Genomic DNA, 26,795 nt, shown 5'->3' with positions numbered 1-26,795 from the left:
AACCTGGTATTTCCTACTGGTCTCCTATTCCAGGAATCCCATGTGTTTCTTTCTTCAAAACTAATCAAGATCAGTTAGATGCTGCCATTTATCTAGGCACTATTTATTTACTTACTCAAATTACTCCAGTAAAAGCACCTAGCATTAAGCTGTCTAGAAATATATAAATTATCCAATGACAGCCCAAAAAATGAATAAATAGCTTTATTAAAGACATGTTTTTGGATTTTCTCCTCTCTGTCCCTTTTAGCATGAATTACATGTTTCTAAATCATGCCATATTGTCAACATCAACACCCCCAAAATTTGTACCAGAGAACAAACTATAAGCTATTCACAAACTGTCACTGTCTTTTCTATTTGGAAAAAGATTACAGCATTAAGCTTTATGAAAACTTTTATAGAAATCATGTTAATTTCTAGTAGAGTGAGGAAGGTGCACATGATATTGTAAGCACAAATTCTAATATTGTACCTCATTAAATATTCATAAAATGACTGCATAAATGTACAGAAATACAGTGATCCCTCGAGTTTCGCGATCTCGATCTTTGTGAAACGCTATATCGCGATTTTTCCACCCGATGACGTCACTCTCTTCCTTCCTTTCTCATCTTTCTTTCTCTCTCTCTTTCTCTATCTTGCTTCTTCCTCTCTCACACTCTCTTCCTCCCTCTCTCATCTCTTTCTTTCCTTCCCTCTCTTTCTCTATCTCTCCCCCTCTTGCTGGCGGGTGGCGGGCGGGCGAGCGGGGGCATCAGCGAGGAGCTGGGGTTTCCCCTTTGCGTGGGCGGCTGGGAAACCCCGATCTTCGTCTGCTCGCTGCTGCTGCGCCGAGCAGATCAGCTGCTGGGCGGCCGAAGGAACCTTCCCTGGGTCTTCCCCCTCTTGCTGGCGGGCGGGCGAGCGGCGGGCATCAGCGAGGAGCCGGGGTTTCCCCTTTGCGTGGGTGGCCGGGAAGACCCAGGGAAGGTTCCTTCGGCCGCCCAGCAGCTGATCTGCTCGGTAGCGCAGCAGCAGCGAGGAGCCGAATCGGGTTTCCCCTTTGCGTGGGCGGCGGGGAACGCAAACTCCACCATCTATGCATGCGCGGCCATAGAATAAAGGGCGCGCATGCGCAGATGGTGTTTTTACTTCCGCAACCCTACATCCCGAAAAATCGATTATCGCGAGGGGTCTTGGAACGGAACCCTCGCGATAATAGAGGGACCACTGTATCTGTGTTTAGGTGAAACACATGAAACCAAGCATACAATATTCCAAATACAAAATACTGCCTACAACTGTAGAATTGTATTCATTTGGCTATAAAAGCAGGATTGAAATCACATTCATGTGGCTAATGAAATCTCAGAAATTAAAAGGGTAACATCTTGAAACAAATCAAACATGGCTGTATATTTGTTCTGTCTGCAAAATTATTTTCTCCTGTTCCTGGTACTAGAAGGAAATACTTGCTGTAACATGAACAAATATACCTTTGTAATTTAAGCAGGATACAAAATTCTGATACAACTTTTGAGAATGGTTTAAAACACCACAACAATGAAATGAGCATTACATTTATTTACATATTGTGCTTTCGTAATATTTATATTGTTCTGTTCCTGAGGCCAATTAAATGGAAATCTTTGGAATTCAACAATTCAATTCAAATTGTTACCAATTGTTGTAAGGGACCATATTTATGATAGTTAACTTTACAGATTAAAGGATTTTAATCTACTTGAACTTCTGGTAGAACTAGTTATAGCTGAAACTTATTTTAAAATCCCTAATGCGAAGAAGAAGAAATGATAATAAAACCATCAGCAGGAAGTTGAAGATCTCAATGAAGATCTTCAAGCTGTGTAAGAATAGCTTTCTATTAGAGATGCTTTAGCTAAGAACTTCATACAAGAAGTAGGTGTGAGATTAGACAGCCCCCAAAGTGTTTTTCAACTTTAAGATTCTAATACACTGCTCAAAAAAATAAAGAAAACACTTAAACAACACAATATACCTCCAAGTGATTGTTGTCAGCTGCCCCGAGTGTTCCGAGAGGGGCGGCATATAAATCCAATAAAACTAAACTAAAACTAAACTAAGTAAATCAAACTTCTGTGAAATCAAACTGTCCACTTAGGAAGCAACTCTGATTGACAATCAATTTCACATGCTGTTGTGTAAATTCAACTTTGTACAGAACGAAGTATTTAATGAGATTATTTCATTCATTTGGATCTAGCATTTGCTACTTGAGTGTCCCCTTTATTTTTTTGAGCAGTATATTTTTCTCCAGACTACCAATGTACTTGGAATACTTACTGGCTGAGGAATGCGAAGAGGTATCTCATTATAATCAATGTGGTTTTAGGCAATGTCAGCAGGACTTTTCGGATGTGCAGAGCTCTCTCTTGCAGGTTATCCATTGCTAAAGAAAAAGAGTACATAGACAATTGTTCAGACCATATGATAAAACTGAATAATTTGGTCACACTTTAGTTTACTACTCTAATATATTTTCACAGGTATAAGAATAATCGTGATATTTAACCGTTTTAATGTTTGAACGTGTGTAGATCTTATTTTATCACATGCAGAGGCATTGAGAATTCATTGCATAGCAGAAGTATTATGGCTATGGTGAGGATTTCTTTCTTTTCTTTTTTGCATGTTAGCAACGTGATTATGAAGGTTAAGAAAAAGAGACTTGCAACTACTGAGAATTATAGTTTTAGAGCGCTTTGTGTACGTGAAGATGTACGAAATGTTCAATTATATTCTGACTCAACAGAACAGGACATGAAAATCTGAAGCTGGTCAAGTGTGGAAGCACTGAATACTATCCATTGTAGCAATTACATCAGTCTATTACACTTAGTTTCTTAAGGTGGGTGTTTCAAAAGAAATCTTTAGCTTAATATTCCACAGGCAGATTAGCATTCCTGAATGATGAGACAAAGAGCTATGTCTACAGAAATATAATGGGAAAAAAGTGGGCAGCACAAAGCCTTGGCTCTGGAAGTTCAGAATTATTTGGCAACAAGCTTCTCTTTTCATCTAACAGAGTTGAACTGTGTAGACTCATTTGTTGTGAAAATGAAACTCCAGATCTTTTTAAGAGGAGATCTCCTATATCTTACTTCAAAGGCTTTTTTCCAGCATGGTCCTTCTTATGCTCTGACAATGAATTCACTGTTTGTTATAGATGTGAGTCAGCACCAAGACCTTCACTGTAAACCTATCAGTCCCAGGGAAAGTATTAATACCCTTGAAACGATGAGGTGCAACTTACCAGCTTAATTTGTTTCCTATATGCTGCAGAAAAATACTGTGAAGATTGTCTAATATCTTTAAGGCAGATGCTGACAGACAGAAAGCTGCTAGCTGTCTTTCGGTTTCTCGAATAAATAATTAAGTAAATGATGAAGTCACATTGATCCTACATTGCCTTCAAATGATAAAGACCAAAAAAGGACAAAACGATTTTTAAAGGACTCTCTTTAAAGTAAAAACGTTCTGCATTGGATTATTTTTAGTCTACTAATTTACCTAGTCAGTCATTTTTCTTTAGCATAATCAAATGAAATGACATTGGGAAAGATAAGATAATAATGTGGTGGGATGGGGAGTCAAGAAAGAGTGGATCAAACCCCCAAATAGGCAAATTTTTCAACATGTTTAAAAAAGCCTTTGTTTAAAGAGGCAAGATATTTAAGTCTTAAAATCTATATCCTTACTCTTATTCTGTCAGCATTAGCCTTACAAGATATGGTTATACTAGAACAGTGTTTTTCAACCAGTGTGCCGCGGCACACTAGTGTGCTGCGAGACATGGTCAGGTGTGCCGCGAAGCTCAGCAAGAGAGAGAGAGAAAGAAAGCAGGAGAGAGAGAGAGAGAGGAAGAGAGGCAGGAAAGGAGGGAGAGATAGAAAGAGAGCAAAAAAGAGAGGAAGGAAGGAAGAGAGAAAGAGGGATGGAGAGAGAGAAGAAGGAAGAGAGAGAAAGAGGGAGAGAAATAGAGCGAAAGGGAGGAAGAGAGAGGGAGAGAGAGAGATTTTTTTTGTCCAAACTTTTTTTAGCCCCCCCCCTCTCCCCCGCTCAAGGTGCCCCATTATATATGTGCCCCATTATTATTATATATATGTATATGTAAAAAATGTGCCGCAGCTCAAAAAAGGTTGAAAATCACTGTACTAGAATCTACTGAGGCAGCACACAGAATCATCCTTTTAAATCAGTTAATCGAAATGGAAAGCCCAGATTAACTGTAGTGGGATTTAGATGGACATTAAGAGAAATACAAATTGTTCCAGTAGCTTATGATCCAGTGAGAGGCAAACGATCTTTTATTATGATTTTGCATATTTACTATCTCAGAAGCAAACCAACATGTTTCAGATCTCTTCGTCTCCTGTGAGATACTGTCAGGATTAAGAAATGTTCTGAGAAACCAGTGGTATGGTTTCTTATAGATAGCATTAAGTCCAAAAAACAGGAATGAGGAAAAGATACTCAGCAGAGATGAATAAGATGGTAATGCACCACAGAGTAGAGATTACATATAATCACTATTTCATGAGAAAACGAGCAGGGGAAGAAAATAATTTCTACTTCAAATATGCAAAGATCTTCATTTGTTTGCATCTATTTATAGGTCAGTATGAATACACAGAGAAACACATTTACATTATTTAATTTCCTTGCAATATTGCTAACTGGCTTGTACATTTTTGTGCTACTTACTGACACAGGCAATCAGGTCATGAAAGATTTCCTTAGGGAAGAGGGGATGTTCTAGCCCACGAAAATAGAGCTTTAGGACACCCGCTATTGAATCCATATCATGGTCATTTTGGTCTCCAGCCAGTGGATCCTCCCCTGGTTACCACAGAACAAAGACAATAACAATGGAGTAAGTAGGATATTTGCATATTTTAAAAAACAAACCAACTGCAAAATATGGGAAGAATAAAATTTTGTTTTGAAAATGAAAACAGAAATTTGGCTCAAAAATAAACATACATACAAAATTAATTCCCATTCTTAAAAGTAGCTCCAGCATAAGACTATCGCTTCTGTAGCACTATTATTCTTCTCATTTTCTTCACTATCCACTCTTATTGGTATGATTGTTATTATTACCCTATTGCTTCTGCTCTGTAGAAAAATTACTTGTGTGTCTAATCTCACTTTGCAAAAAAAGCTTTTCTCTACTCTATTCTTAGCAGCATAATTCAAGCTAGTAGATGTTATGGAGCTACAACACAGGCAATTCACACTCTAAGGGGATACATATTGCATAATGCAAAGGCTGATTTTGGGCAAAGGGGTTTAGATTAGATTAGATTAATTGGATTTATATGCCGCCCCTTTCCGCAAACTCGGAACGGCTCACAACAATAATAAAAAACAGTACATAATAACAAATCCAATGCCCACCAATCTAATTACAATTTAAAATTAATAAATTCATAAAAACAGTCCCAATAAATATAAAAAACAGGCACACAGTCAATCAGTCAAATGGCAAAAACAACATGGGCAAGGGGGAGATGTTTTTTAGTTCCCCCATGCCTGACGGCAGAGGTGGGTCTTAAGGAGTTTACGAAAGGCAGGGAGTGTGGGGGCAATCCTAATCTCAGGGGGGAGCTGGTTCCAGAGGGTTGGCCCCCGCCACAGAGAAGGCTCTTCCCCTGGGTCCCGCCAGACGGCATTGTTTAGTCGATGGGACCTGAAGAAGGCCGACACTGTGGGACCTAACCGGTCGCTGGGATTCGTGCGGCAGGAGGCGGTCCCGAAGATATTTAAAATGGAACATGTGAAGTTTTTATTTTGGGATGTTCTGGTTTCAGAATATTTGCAAAAAATGTCAAATGAACAATGTCATGCTTGAAAAGTAGGAGCGCATACTTCTTTGACATATTGGAATCCATCTATTTCTATCATGAGAGCTAAAGAAAGAAAGGATTGCTGTTAAAACCTCAGTATTGGAAATAATTAATTTTCTTAATGTAACTGAAACCATTGCAAATCGGCTCTATCATAATACTTCAGAGGATAATTAATTAGAGAATTTTCCTCAATATTAATTCTCATCAAGAGCCTTTTGATGGAACAAGAAATGTTAATAGCATTTTCCGTTTTAGTACTGCATATGCCTTAAGAAGACCATGAGAAATGGATGTAGAAAAAGTTAGTGTTTCGTACTGTACTGACATCAAAGAAAGATGATCTGGAATTTAGAACAATCCTTCCCTGAAATATCAGAGAGAAGAAGAATTGCTTCCATGATTGCATTGTCAGTAAATATATGAAAGCTCTTCCATTTTATAGGTGAACTATTTACCTTTGTTTTAGTTAAATATAATATTTACATAATAATGCTAGAACAATTTGATGTGTCTCTTAGAAGCTTGAGGACCTGTACACTTTCAGCTGTTCCTAAACTCACTGGTCCTTATCCTTGGCTGGCTAGGTTGATTGGGGATGCAGAGAACATCCCTTGTTCTGTACAGTATTTATACTTTACATACATTTATCTTCTGCCTCACAGACAAAAATGTCCCATCTTTCCTTGACCATATTTATTAATCTCAAATTCAATTAATTTAAATGATTTACAGTGATCCCCCGGTTATTGCGTTCCCGACCATTGCGAACAGGCTAATTTGCGATTTTTCAACCCGGAAGTCAAAACACCATCTGCGCATGCGCGCCCTTTTTTTCTATGGCCACGCATGCGTAGATGGCGCCGGGCAGATCAGCTGCTGGGCGGCTTCCCTGGGTCTTCCCCCTCTTGCTGGCGGGAGGGCGAGAAGCCCCCCCCAGCACCCGCTCGCCCGCCCGCCCTTCGCCCGGCCACCCGCCGTTCGCTCGCTGCTCGCCCGGCCACCCGGGTTCGTTTGGCTTGAGGGCTCAGTTGGGAAGGCGCGCGGGTGTTTTAAAACGTCGCCGCCGACATGGGGGGCTCGCTAGCACCCCCCCAAACCCGGGTTGGGGGTTCGGGGGGGGTGCTAGCGAGCCCCCCATGTCGGCAGCGACATTTTCAAACACCCACGCGCCTTCCCAACTGAGCCCTCAAGCCAAGCGCAGAAGTTCGCCTTTGGCGCTTGGCTTGAGGGCTCAGTTGGGAAGGCGCACGGGTGTTTTAAAATGTCGCCACCGACATGGGGGGCTTGCTAGCACCCCCCCAAACCCGGGTTGGGGGTTCGAAGGGGTGCTAGCGAGCCCCCCATGTCGGCGGCGACGTTTTAAAACACCCGCGCGCCTTCCCAACTGAGCCCTCAAGCCAAGCGCAGAAGTTCGCCTTTGGCGCTTGGCTTGAGGGCTCAGTTGGGAAGGCGCGCGGGTGTTTTAAAACGTCGCCGCCGACATGGGGGGCTTGCTAGCACCCCACCAAACCCGGGTTGGGGGTTTGGGGGGGTGCTAGTGAGCCCCCCATGTCGGCGGCGACGTTTTAAAACATCCGCGCGCCTTCCCAAGTGAGCCCTCAAGCCAAGCGCAGAAGTTCGCCTTTGGCGCTTGGCTTGAGGGCTCAGTTGGGAAGGCGCGCGGGTGTTTTAAAACGTCGCTGCCGACATGGGGGGCTTGCTAGCACCCCCCCAAACCCGGGTTGGGGGTTCGGGGGGGTGCTAGCGAGCCCCCCATGTCAGCGGCGACGTTTTAAAACACCCGCGCGCCTTCCCAACTGAGCCCTTAAGCCAAGCGCCAAAGGCGAACTTCTGAGCTTGGCTTGAGGGCTCAGTTGGGAAGCCGCGCAGGTGCTTTAAAATGTCACCGCCGGCATGGGGGGCTTCCTAGCAGCCCCCGGACCCCCAACTTGGAACGGCGGGCGCGGCAGCAGCGAGGAGTTTGCGTGGGCGGCGGGGAAACCCCAATCTTCGGCTCCTCGCTTCTGCGGCGGAAGTAAAAACACCATCTGCGCATGCGCAGATGGTGTTTTTACTTCCGCAGCGCTACTTCGCGAAAACCCGCTCGTTGCAGGGGGTCCTGGAACGGAACCCTCGCAATGATCGGGGGATCACTGTATACCTCATCCAATTTACAAAACAGGCAGCGTACAAATGATTAAAAACAAAATAAGGTACGCAATATTTATAAAAGAACCACAACATCATGATGTAAATAGTAATAAATAATAACAACAGCGTTGGAAGGAACCTGGAGGTCTTCTAGTCCAACCCCCTGCTTAGGCAGGAAATCCTACACTACCTTCAGACAAATTGTTATTCAACATCTTCTTTTAAAAAAGTGTTGGAGCATTCATTCACAACTTTTGGAGGCAAACTGTTTCACTGATTAATTATTCTAACTGTCAGGAAATTTCTCCTTAGTTCTAAGTTGCTTCTCTCCTTGTTTAATTTCCACACATTGCTTCTTGTTCTATCCTCAGGTGCTTTGGAAAATAGTTTGACTCCCTCTTCTTTGTGGCAATCCCTGAGATTTTGGAACACTGCTATCATGTCTCCTTTAGTCCTTCTTTTCGTTAAACTAGATATACCCAGTTTCTGAAACTGTTCTTCATAGGTTTTGGCCTTCAGTCCTGTAATAATCTTTCTTGCTCTTCTCTAGACTCTTTCTAGTGTCTCAACATCCTTTTTACATCATGGCGACCAAAACTGAATGCAGTGTTCCAAGTGTGGCCTTACCAAGGCATTAACGTTATTAACGTGATCTTGATTCTATCCCTCTATGTAAATCAATACAAACAGAGGCCTAAAGCACAGCTTATTCAAAATCCTAAAGCATTTTTTTCGAACAGCTTCATTCATATCTCTCCCTTCTTGAAACTACTTGTGTTTTTAAAAAGGCACAAGTAATGTGCCATTTTAAAAAGGCACTGAATGGTTTTCTTTTCAGTGTAGGATGCAATATGAGAATTTTCTACGAGAGTTTGGGGAGGACAAAATAAATCAGGAAACCCATGTCAAATTGGAAGAGTTTTCCCTTCAATCACTTCCACTGAACTTTCCCCTCATGAACTTCCTGCTCACTAGCCCATTTACTTATAAAAATGTCCTAACTTAAAACAATTTAAAATAATTTATAAGGCCTTTTAAAAATCCCATACACCTTCAGTCTGAAATGTTTATATAGTGATGTGACAAGAAGCAGAAACCTAAGGGATTTAGATGCCAAAGATTACTGAGCACTGGGGAGTGGAAGGGGCAAGGATATGGAGAATATACTCATTACAGCAGTGTGAGAACCATGGAAAAGAAGATCTTGTCCCTGTTTGCAACCTCAGTCTTAGCATCTCTTAAAGCACAAAAGCAAATGCACAGGCAATCATAACTGCTCTTACCTCTCTCAAATGCATTTTTAATATCATTCACTTCAACCTGAGATCCAGATACCCTGAATATTCCTTCATGCTGAAGTCCTGGAAAGAAAATAGGAAGAATCCATGAGAACCGAAGGAACTGCACAAGTGATACTCTTTCACCTTTTTTTGGTAGAGAAAGCTATGACACAGTCACCAATTACAGCATTCAATGATTTTGTACTTTAAATGTACTCTGTACTTTGATGAAGATTCAAAGGAGCAAAATGATGGTGTTTCTTTGCTTTGTTCTTTAGAACATCCCTGATTCTTTTTCCACGGAGCATGAAGAAAATGTATTCCGGAATAGATTTAGAGAATTGTTACACATCTGTTGTACTCAAATGCTTCATATGTGTATATATGTATGTTGGTATGTGAACCCACTCACACAATAAATACATATATATATATGTATTTTTAATTTTCAAATTCAGCAAAAAACAAAACAACACATATAGATAGAATTGTCGGCTCTCAATAAAATTAACTGCCTTGGAAATGGCCCTGGGTTGGGCTGAGAGGCAAAAAAGGAGCTGTGATGTTCCTTCAATACACCAGGGTGATTCGACACAAAAATATGTAACTCTTCCCTGGTGCAGAGCTGAAGGGATTGGATACTGTAGCCTAGAGGTTAATTCTCTGCCTTACAAGGCAAAGGTTGCAGGTTCGAGTCCCAGTGAGGGTATGGCTAGCTGATGAGGCCAAAATAAGGCCAAAATAGATCTATCCTAGTCTCCCTTAATTTTCAAATTCAGCAAAAAAAGACATGTGACATATATATATTTGTTTTCGTAGATTTTCATATATATATGTATATGGAATAATTTTTCAATCACTTCCAAACTGGAAACAATTGACTTTTTTGACATTAATTAAGCCATAATGAGTAATAAATCCAGTCCAAAAACATTATTAGGCTCTTATTATTCCTATGCCTATTTTAGACAGTGTGGGTCCTCAACATCTATGGAGGTTTTCCATCATCCAGCTCATGGTTGTCCCAAAAGTGATTTTTCAAATGGCAACTGGACTTTGTTTTTCCTTGAAGATGTTTCGCTTCTTGTCCAAGAAACGTCTTCCGTTCTGACTGAATGGTGGATGATGGAAAGATTTATAGTCCTTGCAGTCATCTAGTCCTTAGCACTCTTTCTGAAAGTCGTTGAGCCACTTGGAGGTTTATTTGTGCCTAAGGGTCACCTGAATAGTGCAAATAGGTATAGGACATTCTTGGAACTGCTGAAAGTGGTAAACAGGAGATAGGCAGGGTCATATTTCTCACCTTCTGTTGAAAGAGGGCTGTTCAACCTTAGTGTAAGTGGCCTCTTTGACCCCTCTTTCAAACCAGAACTTTCTGTCCAGAATGTGGACTTTGCTGTCTTCAAAAGAGTGACCTTTGTCTTTCAAATGCAGATGGACTGCTAAAGCCTACCCTGATGACCTTGTTTCCCTATGATGTGCCATACGTTTGTAAAGTGGTTGTTTTGTTTCTCCAATGTACAGATCCATACATGTCTCACTGCATATTACTGCATATACGTGAGTCCTCAACATGTTGCACCTATCTCTCTGTACAGATGCCTCAGTTTTTAGTTTTGTCAGAGATTATTATTTGTAGCTAATTATGAGTCTTCGGAGAGGGGCGGCATACAAATCTAAGTAATAAAGTAATAAATTTGCAAATTACATATAGACACAAGATAAATAATTTGGTTCTCTGATTGTAGTGACCTCTCTATGTGAAGGCCAAGCATGTACCAATGTTTATTTGGTTAGAGAGTAATTCATCTCTAAGGCTTGTGGTTTCTGTGACAGTTTAGCCTCTATATAGCTTTTTATAACAGCTGCTTTTCTTGCTTATTTTTTCTTTTCCCCCCATTGATTGAATCCTGTTAGAAATTTATTATGAGTTAAAAATAAACAATATTTAAATAGAAAACATACTAAATGTTGGTGCTCAATTGTATGTGGGATATTGACCCAATCTGTAGCATAAAGAACGATTAAATTATTATATTAATTACAAAATTGATTGAATTCAGTACTCAATCCCTTGTGGAGGCTTTCAGGCTAGATTAATCAGGAGACATTTGAAAGTAAATCAGTCAAATCTTCTTTTAAGCATATATATTTATTTATATATTTATATTTCCAATATCTAGAGCAGTGTTTCTCAACCTTGGCCGTTTGAAGATGTGCGGACTTCAACTCCCAGAATTCCCCAGCCAGGAGTTGAAGTCCACACATCTTCAAACATCCAAGGTTGAGAAACACTGATCTAGAGATTGAGATGCATGGTATATTATTCGGTCTATTATGCATGGTTTAGATCTAACATCTTTGATTTTTTTAAATGAAAGAATCCTTTGATATAAAATAGAGAAATTCTATTTATAGAATGAATACTCTGAACATAAAAAAATCTAAGTACCCCATAAAAGAGTTTTCATAATAGAAGTTGTACTTCTTCTATGGATATAGTGGTAGGCTTGCATTGGCTTAGAAGGAAATGAGAACAAAAATCTCTACAAAAAATGTCCAGCTTTGATCTGAGGCCATTTATTTTAACACTAGATTATCTCTGACTTTATTATATTTCTCTTTTCCTCCACTGTTTTTCAATTATATGAAAGGATACCTTATTTCCTGTGAATTAATGTTTGTTCCATGCATCATTTAACTTGTGACAGCCTACAGATTTAAACAAACAGTTCTTTATTATGTAGATAAATGCATACTTCCCACTCTGATTGGAGCAAGTATATGCTTGGATAGTGCTTGATGAAACTTTAAAATTGGAAGGAGTTTCTTATATGTCATTAAGTGACAAAGAGGCATTTGTTTCACATTAACTTATTTCTTCTTGATTATTACAAATTACGTTTGATATAAGAACACTGAAAAAATCTTTGATGTAAAATTAAAATATGTTGGCAAAACACAACACAACAAAGCTTGTTTCTTTGAACAGGACAGAATAACAGAGTTGGAAGGGACCTTGGAGGTCTTCTAGTCCAACCCCCAGGAAACCTAAGCTATTGTCCAATCTCCTCTTAAAACCCTTCTGTGTTGGAACATTCTGAAAGCAATTCTTCATTCTAAGTTGTTTCTCTCCTTGATTAGTTTCCATCTATTGTTTTTTGTCCTGCCTTCAGTGGCTTTGGACAATAGCTTGACTCCCTCATCTTTTTATATCATAGCAACCAAAACTGAATGCAGTATTCCAAGTGTGGTCTTACAAAAGCATTATAGAATGATATTAACACTATGTGATTTTGATTCAATCCCTCTGTTAATGCAACTGTGTTGGCTTTTTTGGCAGCTGCAACACATTGCTCGCTCATATTTAAATGATTATCCACTAAGACTCCAAACTTTTATTTTTATTATGTTCTTCCACTATAGATGGCTAGCAAAATGATAAAAACAAATATTTACTGATTAATATGCTTCATAGCAGAAAAGTGCCGATATATATAAAAAAGCCAAGAAAACCTATCCACTGATAATTAGCTCAACAGTCAAATGCTGTCTAATTAGGAACATTTTTATCGGCCAGTAAAGGCTAAAGAAGGGAAAGCCCCAGGCATAACCCCTGCAAACTGCATTTTTGAGCTGCATTTGGCAGAGATATTAAGTCAAAAAAATCCTCTTCACACTTACCATGTCTGCTAATGAAACGTATACAGCTCTCTACCACCAAAGGAATTGCGTGGCTAGAATCCTGAATGACAAAATGGACAAAATGTGATGAAAAGAGAAAAAGAAACAAAGAAGGAAGAAGGGAGGGAGGGAGGGAGGGAGGAAGGGAGAAAGAGAAAGAAAGAAAACACAATAAATTTCTGAACTTCACATACAGTAATACCTCGTCTTACGAATCTAATTGGTTCCAGGGGTGGTTAGTAAGACGAAAAGTTCGTAAGACGAAACATTGTTTCCCGTAGGAAACAATGTAAAATCAATTAATCCGTGCAACGGACAAAAACACACAAAAATCCGCCGCCGCCCGGCTGTCACCTTTTGAAACAGCCGGGGGGCTTCCCAGCGTCCTCCTGAACCCGAAGACCAAACCCGAACTTCCGGGTTCAGCGTTCAGGAGGCCGCTGAGAAGGCCCCTAGCTGTTTTAAAAGGTGACAGCCGGGCGGCGGGGCTTCTCGGCAGCGGCGGGTTCGTAAAAAGTTCGTAAAAAGAGGCAAAAAAATTCTGAACCACGGGTTTGTATTTCGGGTTGTTCGTAAGATGAAGGGTTCGTATCATGAGGCTATACAGTGAGCATCAAGCAAAAGGTATTATTCAATACTGGGAAACTGGAAATAGATCAGTGCTTCTCAAATAGTGGGGCACTTCCTGCTGGGGGGACAGAGAGCGATGTGGGTGTGGGTGGGTGTGACCCGAGGGAACATGCTTTTTTTTGCCACAGGGAGTAGGATGTGTATCCTACCTGACACTTGTACCATACCTTCATTGTGTTCCTCAGTGTTGTGTCCAGGGCAGCCCGTTCTAAAAGAAAACGTCTCACAAGTTCAATCAAACTACTTGAACTCTCAGAACGTTTTCTTTTAGAACAGACACAAGTTTGAGGAACACAATGAAGGTAATGGTACAAGTGTCAGGTAGGACCCACATCTTGTGGTGGGACGCAATTTGGGGGTAGCAGGGTGGCTGGACTGGGCTGTGAGATGTGCATTGGTGGAGAGTTGGGGGAGTGTGAAATGTTTACTTCTCCCTGGGGGAGGGGACATAACAGAAAATAATTGAGAAGCACTGGAATAGACAGTATTTATATATGTCAGTGATGTTTAATGACTATTAACACGCAAAAGAATATGTTTTTAGTAGGGAAAAATCCCTTGCAAGATACTACTAAATGAAATTGAGGCAGAACTTGATTTCTTTTTTCCTTAAGAAACATTTTGTTATGATTACCATCAGGATATTTAAATAATATTGTTCCTATATGTAGTCAACTCCTTTAACAGTATTTCTTTGCCTAGTATCCCAAGATCTTTCCACGTATCATCATAGCTTTTGTTTAACAGATTTGATGTCATCAACCCAGGAAAGGTATGTCTCAATGGTGGTCTCCCCCATTATTTTTAGTTTGCTTTAGTCTGATAGAGAATATAGAATCCTCATATTTGAGCAGAGTTCCCCTATGTTTTTATCAAACTGATATTTTGCTATTTTAAAATAAATTGCCACTACTGTCATTAGCAAAAAAGACAAATAGTTGCTTGTCATTACTTATATTACACAATTGACTTGGGAATAGAAAAATAGAAATTTCTAGAAATGAAGATTTTTATATAGGTTTTACTGCAAGCTAATAATTAAATGATAAACAATTACAAGTGAAGCCTCAAATCAAAGCTGTTCTTGAAGAGTTAAAAAAAGAAACCCCAATTTCTCACTTTACTGTGAACATATGTTATAGCTTCTAGGGCTCTATAAAACATGCCAAGAGGTCTTTTGCAAAGCATGACAGCATGCAGCATTAAAGTTGTTCCTCCCCTGGAAGGATCAGCAATGCTGCTTTAAAAATTGCCCTTAGTGGTTTTATGTGTGGGTGTCTATGCGCGCATATACAGATAACACTTCTGCTGTGACCATCCGTGAAGCAAAGCAGCTGTATATGTACACACAGGTACAAAGAACCAGAATAGCTTTCTTTAACCCTTCAAATAAGGGATATTTTGTGCTAATAAGCATTGTAAGCCAGCCTTTCTGAATACAATTTTAAAACCTAGTAGGTTTTCCAATAGTATGTTAAAAAATTAGCATGGCAGTAATCATCAGATAGGGACAAAAAGACACTGGAATTTATCTTATAGCCACAGCACATCTCCCTCCCGCTTCACTACACACCCACATACACTTCTACCTAACAAACCAGAAAATAATGCAAGAGGTGCTGACAGTAGTGCTGAAACACACAATTACAGTGAAATGGAGCAGTTAAGCTATGAGTCATAAAGGTGAATCAAAGTGGAAAAGAACAAAATGTTCAGGTAAGTTCCAGCCATTAGAGGGCAACAGCTTCAAGTTCAAAAATTCCAACCAGGAAAAGATAAGGGAACAATGTGTATAAACCCATTCGCAGACACATTCATTCAGTTGATTTAAAAAAAATCAACTTTAGCACTATAGATAAATGATAGCCTCAAATGAAGTTCAGCAAATTCTAGCCTCAAAATGAATCAACAGATAATTCACAGGGGGCTTTGGTTTGCTTGAGTATTCACCTCCTTCCAGGTTCTCCAAGATTCTGAACAACTGAACATAGGATGGTCCTTTTCAAATACTGTGCAATTCAGATGATATATTACTTCAAACTGGCAATTCATTCTAAATTATCCCCTGGTCATCTCAAAATGTAACAACTGGTCTTTGTTCATAAATGCCTGGTTACCAATAAAACTTGAAGGACAGGAGGCAGCAAGAAAAACAGTATAAAATACAGATTCCGAGATATTCACTATCAAGTGATATTGGTGATCCTGATGAAACCTTATCTCAAAACAGGTTTCAATATTGTTGCTAATAATTTGTAAGTGAGATAAATTCTAATAGAGGGTAAGCATTGGTTGATTTTCAGAAATCTAGTAACAGGTTATGACTCATCCCCAAAAATGTCCTTAGGCAATATCAGAAGAAGAGACAAATGTCCCTTTTTTCTTGTATGTAGCAGATTTTTTAGTTTATAAATATTAGAGAATATTATTGATCTACAAATTTTACTGGGTATTTTTAACTGAGTTGCAAGGTATAAATGCTTTAAATAAATGAGTACGGTAACAAACACTCTCTTGATATATTCTGATAGTACTATATAGTCTATCACATGTTAAAATAAATGTGGCTTTGTTCTTTTTTCTTCTTCATCTTATTCTCCAATTAAATTCTTGTGCATTTATACAATATATGGTGATGATTATATATCTCTTTTAAGTTTTACACTTATCCATTTTTTTGGTTTTTCTCAAACATTTTCAAAAGCCCTCTTACCTTTAACTATAAAATCACAGAATCATAAAGTTGTAAGGTACTATAGAGATTATTGAATTTGGCCGCTATTTAAGAGTTTTTACTTCAAGCACTCTAGTAAAGGAGAATTTGTCATAACATATGGCAGCCTGTTCTACTATTGATAGCTCAGTCAGCAAATGCTGAAATACCTTTCTTTTAGTTTTAACTCAATGTTTCTAACCCTATCCTCCATGGCAATGGAAAATAAATTATCTTCTGTGTGACAACCCTTCAATATTTGAAGGCTGCTTTCATAGTTCACCTTAGCTGTCCTCCTTATAAGATCCTTATTCTTTAACTACTTTGTGTTTGGTTTCTTTCATTATTTTGGTTGTGCTCTGCTGAACTTACTTGAATTAGTCATCGTTCTTTCAGAAATGTAGTGCTCAGAACCAGACAGAATATTCATGTGGGGTCTGACCGAAGCAAAGAATTACTAATTAACAATTGCTTTCCATGTTGACTCTCTGCTCCTTTTCAAGCAGCCCAAAAATATTGCTGCAAAAAAGACCAGAGTCCAGAAACAACTGACAGCAACAGCATGTAAGAGCCAATAACTATAGTGATTTTATTGACATTTAAATAAATTTCTTACCTGCTTTCTTATAGTAGAACTGCGTCTGCTGTTGATCCAAGAATTCACATGAACCATTATCAACAGATGAGGGAAGACAGAAAGAAAAAGCGAAAACGTGTTTCAAATAAGTCATTTGCAATCAAAGTATCAATTTATTTGAAATATAAATAGGTCATCAGGGAGTGGCGGTAGAGAAGAATCAAAGATTAGAAATATTTCCATTAATTTAGTTCCAAGTTTTAAAATATAATTTAAAATAAGAGTACTATAAAGGTCAAACAGGCACAGCAGGCCTTATTGCTAACAGAAAACTACAGTTAACCATTTACTTCCAATCTTAGAGAGCATCACTATAAAGCCCCTTTTTTCTGTAGGGTCATTTAGAAATTATTTAAAGGCAGCATCATGCTAAGAAAGGCGTGCTCCACTGGGTAATTTACAGCCACAAGGGTGAGGAAAATTCAAATTATTTTCTCTGAAACAAATTCAAACTTAATGACACTTTATCAAAACATGTCTTCAATAAAAGTAGCAGGATTGAAATAACAAGATCAAGTACAAACCATGTCATAAATATGTTTGAGCTTTCTTACATATTACTAGGAAACTCAGAACCAGTAGAATGGCCATTAAAACATTTGTTTAGGTGTTCTCATGTGGAATACCTTGTCACTCATTCATTTTAAATATACTGGAGTACCATCATGTCTGCTGAGAATGTCACTTGAGGCAGAAGATTAATGGGTTTTTCTGATCACAGTTTTCAATGACCAAGGAATGTAGTGATATTAGAAGTTAGCTAGAAGATTTATGCAGTGTATTTATGGTGGCAGCTAACCTAATGAGATTTCTCAGGAGTCCTTAAGACTCACAGAAGTTTAGTTTGTCTTTATAATTTATCTATAGAGCCAAGGCACTTCAATTTAATAATATGGATGGCTCTCCTGAGGACCTGTGGAACTACACCTTGAACTGATGTGATTGAAATCCTTCCTATGGGAAAGCAGAGTTCTCTCTAGACTGACTTATGACTTCTAAAATAACTTTGAAGGGAAAGAAAAAACCTGAAGTACATGACACACTCACTCCATACAAATTTTTGGATGAGATAGCAGTTCATTTATTAGAATTTGTTGTATATAGAAATTATCACTTTTCCATCACAGAGTCACTACTTAGCTGAAGTATACATTTCCAGATAATATAGAGCAGGAATCCCCAACTCTTGGTCTGTGGATTGGAACTAGTCCACAGCATGCAAGAAACCGGAGGTGCAAAAAAACCCCAAAAACAAAAAAAGGAAGCCCCATTCACAGGCAGCATGTGAAACCACCCTCCTCTAGTCCGCAAAAAACCCTCTCTCCACAGAACTGGTCCCTGCTGCCCAAAAGATTGGGGGCCAGTCAGAATAACAAACACAGAGAATACGATACAGAGCAGTAGTGTGTCCAAAGAAAAAAGGAAAAAAAGGTAGTTTTCCATTTCCTTCTCCTGTTTGTTTCCTGCTCTGGTGTACTATCAACTTTAGTATATAAATACAATGCACACATTTTAAAATCTGACATATCTAATAAGTAAGTAAGTAAGTAAGTAAGTAAGTAAGTAGTAAGTAATTAAGTAAGTAAGTAAGTAAGTAAGTAAGTAAGTAAGTAAGTAAGTAAATAAATAAAATAAATAAATAAATAAATAATAATATTTACTTCCAATTTTGTTATTTGGACAACAGATTTATTATTTATTTATTAATTAGACTTCTATGCTCTCAAAACAACTCAGGGCAGCGTACAACTTAATGAAAACAATATGTATAAAGAAATCCAATTATTGTTAAAAAGAATTACTGTATTTATAAAATCGTAAAAAAACCCCGTATGCAGTCATTCCCATTCATTCAATTAATCATTTACAACATCGTCTGAAGACAATCTCGTCTCTCAGGGCCCTTATGCTCTCCGGCAGAGGTAAGTCTTCAGAGCTTTACGGAAGACCAGGAGGAGAGGGGGCAGTATGTATCTCCGGAGGGAGTTCGTTCCAGATCCATAATAGTTGACAATAGTTAACCTGATCCCAAATGAGAATAACCTGATTGCAAATGGCACACACACAAAATTATTGATCTTAACTACTACCAACTACTATTATATGCTTATTTGTACTTACAATGGGCAAAATAGATGCTTGCAATTATAATGTGATGCCCAGTTGTTTTTCATGGTTTACTTAGAACCCCAGGAGTTATGCTCACTTTTCCCTATTATCCATTAATCATAAAGCAACAGTTAATAGAAGTTGCTTCCGTGCTGTTTATGTTATCAAATAATCAGTAACTTTGATAAAGAGGTTTGGCAGGGATGGACAAAAATGTAAAGATTAAAGTTTGTTTTCTTTTTAGTCTCCTCTTTGAGACTTTAATAGAAAGTGTTATTAGGATGTGAGCTAATATAAATTATAAGAGTTTATATATTATGGTTAACTAGTATATGATTAACTTCTTGTGTGAGCCTGGATTGGCAAACAAATTGTTTTAAATATCATGGTCTAGTGCAGGGGTGTCAAACTCAAGGCTCAGGGGTCAGATTTGGCCCATGAGTGTCCACCTTGTAAATAGAAAATGACTGGCCTGTGGTACATCTGCCAATGAAGGCCGATGCAGCTGAAAATGAAGCTGGAGAGCCCATTTTTTCTGGCAAAGCAATCGGGCCACCACAGGCACCCCCAACAACCCTGAGGTCAAACACAACCCTGATGCAACCTTCAATGAAATTCAGTTTGATTGTAGGGGAAAGTGGGAACTCACTCAGAATAACAAACATAGATAACACAAAGCATCCTGTTCTTCCAACACAAATCAGAATATTGATCCATCTAGCTTAGTCATCTATTCAGATTCAACTAGAATTTTTTTCAAACACTCCTTAAAATAAAGCAATTTTCCTATAGCTGTGCATCACTGTGCAACACTTTATTTATTATTAATTAATTAATTAGATTTGTATGCCGCCCAATCCCGAAGGTCTTAAGGGCAGCTTACAAGCAGAATAAAAACAGTACAAAATGATTAAAATACAACAATTAATAATATAAAAACCCCTAAATATTATCACTACAGTCATACCATCAAACATCCCAATCAAATCATGTCTAGGCTGGAATTAGAAGATGTCAGTTCTCATGGCACTCAGGCCTGCCAGCAGAGCCAGGTTTTCAAGGCCTTTCGGAAAGCCAGTAGAGTGGGGGCGGTACAGATCTCAGAGGGCATTTGATTCCAAAGCGCTGGGGCCGCCACAGAGAAGGCCCTCCAATGGAGGCCCGCTAACCCACACTGCCTAGTCGATGGGACCCAGAGAAGGCAAACCCTGTAAGTAGTCTGGTCCTAAACCATGTAGGGTTTAGGAAGGATTAGCAAGGATTAGTAGTCAACAGACTTCATGTCAAACAGATAATGTAAATGGATTCTCTAAAAATGTTAACAACTTTCTCTTACAACTGGAGAACTGAAATGACAATTATGGAGCATGGTGGCAATTTACTAGGGAGATAATTTGGCTAGATATAAACCATCAGCCTGCCAGTCATTTGTCATTTTGCTCATTGTTCCTTAAATCTGATTTTAGCTGCCCATGGTCAACTCAATTTGAAAGTAATGGAAGCAGCTGGTGATAGGTCAAAATGCCTGATGTATTGTTTAGAGTGTTATTTCAGTTATTTCAGTTATTTCAATAAAGTTATTACTTTATGAGTGTAATCCACCTAGAATGAAGAAGGGGTGGCATACAAACGGCTGTATCATTAAAATAATTACAAAAAGCAGCATTCCATTTTATCTTTTTGAAAATCAGCTCTGACAGACCACCTCCTCCACCTTTTGCTTCCAATTTGGTTATTCCTGTTCTGACAAATGAATTGCTGGAAATAAACGTTACTGGGAAAAAATCCTATTTAATTCAATCCTTGCCAAAACAGATGGATGATAAATTTGAAAAAAAAAAAGCAACCTTTCTTATACTTATGAAACATATTTTTAATTTTGTGGTATTTTGAAAAAAAATCAAGAATCAAGAAAGAATCCAGATGCTTCCTTTGTTGTTCTTTGACATTGTGCTGGTTTTATCTCTATTATTATCTGTTTTATTCCTTAAACATGAAACTCAGTCAACTGAACATTTAAAAATCTATCACAAATATAATTGACGGGAACTGATGGTTGATACAAGTTGCTTCCCGCATCCTAGGTATCTATTATTATTATTATTATTATTATTATTATTATTATTATTATTATTATTATATTATTATTATGCAAGGATTAGAATAGTAATGGAATTTCAATATAGTCTCAATAATAGTTGAATTATTGTTAATAATAATGAAATGAAAATGGTGGTGATGCAGGTTCCTTTTACAGATAATTTAAAGTATTTTCAAATGTTTATCTTTTTATTTAATACTACTGTACCACAATGAATCGTATTTCATTACTGCAAGTGTCAGTTCCCAATTAGGAACGATCAGCTGAGCTTGATTTCTTATTTTATTTATTTACTTGATTTATATCCTATCTTCCTTTCCACAGGGATATATAAATCAAAGTAATTATTCCAGAACAGCTAACCTTTTTTTTTAAAAAAAAAAATACAAGCATGTACCATATGGACATACAGCTTTGCTTCTAGGCCAACAATAATGGCAATTTGGAGATTTGTAACATTCCACAGAAGACCTATAAAAAGTCATTTTTTTCAATTATTATTTCCACATCTGCAATGACATTTATGATAGAATGATTGATGTCAGGCCCAGTTATAACAAAACGTTTATTCTCTTCACCGATTTAATCCAATTCTCTGTCAGACCAGATGGGGTCAGTGGGGCAAAATGGAAGAAAACCTCTGTAGGATTGATCCCTCCTTTCCTCCTCTGTTAGGCAATCAAAAGCACTTCAATATTTTTTTTCCAGGGCTTTTTATCCTACCGAATAGAGATGAATCTAGCAGAGCACAGTGCTAGCCTGAGAAAATCTAGGGAACCTATGATATATTATTGGCTAAATAATCAAATCATGGGCTGTGTTCACAATAAGCTAAACTAGAATCAAACCAATCAATCATTAAGGTTTATAAGATTCATTAATTAACACAATGCAAGAAATTAACCAGTTAAAAATGCAGCACCATAAATGTTATTAATTTGAATCTCTTTTTCTTTCTCTTTCTCAAGTGCAATTGGTAACTGAAACATGATGACAGGCTTAATGTAAGGGCAATTTTGTTTTTCATTTAATGTGGAATTCTGTACCCATGTTTCCTTCTGAGAAAGTCTACCGCATACAACTTCTATATCTTTGAGAAGAAAATGTACGGACATATCTGTTACATATCTAGGTCAATCTAAAGAAGACTATTCTTTTAGCTCAGGGGTAGGCAAAGTTGGCTCTTCTATGACATGCAGACTTCATGATTGGCTCAGGAATTCTGGGAGTTGAAGTCTGCATGTCATAGAAGAGCCAACTTTGCCTACTTCTGTTTTAGCTATATGTACCATTTTCTATCAGTAAAATAGTTCTCTAGCAAAGGCGAGGAAGCAAATGATATTATGGCCTCAACATAATTATACAACTATCACAATCTTTTGTAGCTAGGTGGATAATTGGATAAAGATATCCACTGCTAGTGTAAAGCCATTATCAAATGTAACAGTTTCCTCTGCCCTTCAACTGACAGTCAAATGATATGATCAATACTATACAAATTTCTGTAATGATCCAGTTGTAATCCTTCAAAATTCCTCTGGTTCCAAATCCCCCAATGCACACCAAAGGGAATAAATTACCTGACAACAACTTTTCACTGTGTACCACAGCCGAATCATACTTTTGTTTCTGATGAATAATCTAGTTTCCAAATGGCCTTGTATCCTAACATTATTTGGGCGCTGCCCCAAAGATTTTTAAACGAAACCAACATTTCCATTTTATAAAAGAGCATTGAAAATCTGGGATGCCCTCAAAGCAATGGTTGTTTTGAGTTGAATTAGTTAACATTTGGTTGCAGGAAACTCCTGTTGCAGGAAACTCCTGTTTTGCCTGTTGGAAGATACTCAAACAAGGAAGCTGCTGGTTGCCACACCTACCTTGCAAGAGAGCAGTCAGTCCTTTGACCTGTGATGAGAAAAATGAAAACAAATAATGTTTTTAATCAGAGGGGGGAAATTTGCAAGAGAAGCAGTCATGTGAAAAAATTTGAAAGGGGGGGGGGGACACACAGTGGCTGATTCCCTTCCAGAGCAGTCATTTTGATCAAGATGATCAGTAAATCATGAAATATGGAGTTCTTGGTGATTCTAAGCTTACTCTACTAGCTTTAGTGGAGATGCGGTAGAGTAAATAGGGCAAATGTCACCCCCACTCATACTTATGTTACCTAGTTGAATAATGAAAGACAACAATAATGAAAGCTCAGAAAACACCAAAATCTCAAAAGTTCAACCCTGGGCTATTAATATTCTCTTCTACTACCGGTAGTTCAGGAAATGCACAAAAGTTCTTAGCTGCCTGAGTATTTGCCTTGCTCAATGACTTGCTGTACATGCTAGAATTGTTAAGTGTAATAAGAAGGCATGGCAGGGCAGTATCTCTCTCAGTAAAAGATTTCTATTTTTCCAGAAATCACTCTGAAAATGTTCACAACATTTTTAGATTTATTAGCATGAACTGTTCTGTTCAATGTGGTCACACTGCCTATGGATTAACTGATCTTTCACGCCATATCTCTGGAGAGCTGCTGGTTGCGCTACAAGGTACAATGTACTAGCACAGTGATGGCGAAACTTTTTTTCCTTAGGTGCCAAAAACAAGCGTGCGCAAGCTATTGCATGCATGTGAGTGCACACACCCATAATTCAATGCCCCCCTGTACATGCGTGTGTTATCCCCCATGTTGCCTCACCCCCTGTGCATGCACATACGATCCCCCCGCTCCCCCATTTCACGACTTTGGGTGGGCCCAGTACGCCCATTTTTTGCCCTCCCCAGGCTGCAGAGATTTTCTTGGAGCCTGAGGAGGGCTAAAATGGCTTACCCCACTCCTCCAGAGGCCCTCCAGAGGCCAAAAAACGCCCTCCCAGAGCCTCAATGCAAGCCGAAAATCTGCTGGCCTTCACGCACATGCACATTGGAGTTGAGTTAGGGCAATGGCTCTCATGGCAGCAAATATACTGTAGCTCCGTGTGCTACAGATGGCACACATGCCATAAGTTCACCATCGCTGTACTAGCACATTAGCTAGTTTAGAAATCCATGGTTTTATTATTTCCTATCTTATTTATTTATTTTTAAACACACAAATATTTCAAATGAGGAAAAAGATACCAAATTAGGAATACCTGGGGCATTACGAGCAGTATTTAAAAGGATTTTAACTTAGAGTAATAGAGAAGACACATATTACTTGACAGATAACAAAACTAAGATAGCTTTCTCTATTGCAATGGTATTGATTTATATCAGCAATAGTTTTTCCCCAAGAACAGAAACGAAATGAATCAAAGATGGCTAATTGTCAATCATGGACAATAAATAGCACATTTTATACAATCCACTTTCCCAGTCCCAGCAGAAAAACCTACCGGTAATTATTCAAAGCAGTTCATATTTTATAATAGCATTATACTAAATCAGTGTTTCTTGTCATCTGTCCCATTTCCATTACAAATATTAATATATATATGTAACTACATGGCTTTAATAATATCAAAAGGCTTTAGTGTTAAATTAACAAATACAAGTAAAAGATTGGAAATAATTATTCTGTACCAAAAGACCTGCTGGTATTTTCTGTTAATGGAACCTGCCACGTCCAGAGTAAAATATTTCACAAGTCGGAAACAGAATGGGACAGAGAAAACAAATCAATACTGTTTTGCCCAAAGCTAGATAACCAGTCATATTTTCCAGTCTGTCCAGCAATCGCAAACAAAGAAACAATGCCAAAGATTTCAAGTAAGCAGTTTCTGGTCCAAGAACATTTATCAACAGTGGTTAAGATTAACATCTAAACCCACTTCAATTTATAGCATTTTGCTTCCGATTAGAAAGCAATATATTCTTCTAACATTCTTGCCCACCCAGATAATTGCATTTATCTCTTTTTAAATAGCTTAGATTCGGGGCTGAGGTCTTTGTGAGCGATGTGAATTCACAAAAGCTTCACTAAGTGCCAGAAAAAGGAAGTTTTCTGATTTTATGAAATCAGGCAAAAATACCTTCAGTGTTTCTGATGCTCTCCCAGCAGGGAGTCAGTTAAAGGGGCAAGGAGGTTAAGAGAAGCAGCATGCTAGAATGCAGAAATCAGCAATGATTCAAGGATGTAGTTTGTTCTAGGATCAGCTTGAGTATTATACAGGAGGGAAAATGCTCAAAGGAAATAACCTTCCTGACTTGTTTTATTTTACATGATAGCTGAATAATTTCTTTAACGGAAAAATCTAAAAAAAAAAATACGTATACTGCTTCATTTGTCTTCTAGTGAGATGAAGAACAATAATTTTGGTTATGCTTTTGGTTAAAAATAACAAATAATTTCATCCAATAATTTGTGTATTCCGGCCACAGAACTCTTTTCAAGTCATTTCCATTACTTCTCCCAGACTTCTTCAGTCTGAAGAAATAAAAATGTCAAGTTTCTCTAATAATTTCACAAATATAAAATATATACTCAAAGTTGTCTGTTCTTGGCTGGGGAACCCAACCATATGACTCAGGAAAAGATTTTATAAGAATCAAAGAAAGTTCTGCAAAATATTGATTCACTGCAATTTAGAATAAATTTTGTGATTTACATTTTTTCTCCAAAGACTGATAAATGCAACCAGATCAATATGAAGAACCACTTTATTGTTTGGAGTTGATTACTGCAGTTAAACTAAAAGTGATAGCTGACCTGCCAACTTATTTAGATTCTCTATCCTTGCTCTTCTCAGATAATGAAATGACATTTTTGATTCGGACACTGGCACCAGAGAGTTAATTCCAGCAATAACTACTAGCAATCCATTCATTTTATTAAAGTGCCAATAGACTACATGCATGCCAAAGTACTTTTTAATTCTACTTGAAAACACCCAGTTTTCACGTGTGACTAAAAAATCCATATAGACATGGGAAGCAACCTAGTTCAACAATAAAAGTCCTTCCCTAATGATAGAATATTTGCACACCATGAGAAAAAAATGATTAATTGCAAGAATTAACCTAATTTGATTCTGTAGATATGCTGAAATGGGAGGGGAGTGGAGAGAAAATGGTTTCACTTAAACAAATAGATGTTGCACATTATTGGCTCATTAGGCACTTCCCTTTTGCCATTACTTAAGTAGCACTGCAGGGATGGAATAATAAATCCATAAAACATGACTTTGTCCACTTAGCATTGATAATCCAAGATTGTTATGCTCAGTCAGCTGCCTAATTTAGTAATTACAAAGACTGGGCTGACACAGTGACAAGCAATTCTCATGCTTACTTTCTCCCAAAGTCTTCTGGAGGAGGTCATGCTTGGCCTGGAGCTTGGTGATAAGATTCCTCCCTTCCAGATATTCCTTCAATTTCTAGAAGAAGAAAGAAAGAAAAATACATTTGAAGAATTGAAAATTATTTCTCAAATATTTGAGAATAATAAATCAAGGAATCAGAAAGACTGAAAAAGAGTCAACATTCTGCCATGTTCCATTTGAAAACTATGATATGAGAAATGATTTGCAACAAATCAACCACCGTGTTTGCTGTTAAAAAACTAAAACCAATATAATTATTTTTTTCAATCAGAGATCCCTTGATGGCACACCAGTGTAAGAAAACCTTCATGGATCAGATCAGAGGTGGCAGTGTT

At 38.1% G+C, this 26,795-nt stretch overlaps 1 protein-coding gene across 8 annotated transcripts in view; it reads right to left on the bottom strand.

Moving 5' to 3' along the window:
* SRGAP2 (SLIT-ROBO Rho GTPase activating protein 2) overlaps positions 1-26,795 on the bottom strand; it is a 236,130-nt gene that overhangs the window by 27,740 nt on the left and 181,595 nt on the right. For 6 of the 8 annotated variants that reach the window (XM_070745533.1, XM_070745534.1, XM_070745537.1 and 3 more), the window contains exons 11-17: positions 26,430-26,514; positions 23,041-23,068; positions 16,930-16,957; positions 12,971-13,031; positions 9,290-9,367; positions 4,729-4,863; positions 2,308-2,413 (exon numbers count right to left, since the gene is read on the bottom strand). In XM_070745533.1, coding sequence (XP_070601634.1) covers positions 2,308-2,413; positions 4,729-4,863; positions 9,290-9,367; positions 12,971-13,031; positions 16,930-16,957; positions 23,041-23,068; positions 26,430-26,514 — 521 coding nt within the window. The remainder of the gene's footprint in view (positions 1-2,307; positions 2,414-4,728; positions 4,864-9,289; positions 9,368-12,970; positions 13,032-16,929; positions 16,958-23,040; positions 23,069-26,429; positions 26,515-26,795) is intronic. The other 2 variants (XM_070745535.1, XM_070745536.1) reach the window with 1 other exon arrangement.

The sequence above is a fragment of the Erythrolamprus reginae genome, chromosome 3, assembly GCF_031021105.1.
Source record: "Erythrolamprus reginae isolate rEryReg1 chromosome 3, rEryReg1.hap1, whole genome shotgun sequence".
Lineage (NCBI taxonomy): Eukaryota > Metazoa > Chordata > Lepidosauria > Squamata > Dipsadidae > Erythrolamprus > Erythrolamprus reginae.
This window is presented reverse-complemented; position numbering and strand designations above follow the sequence as displayed.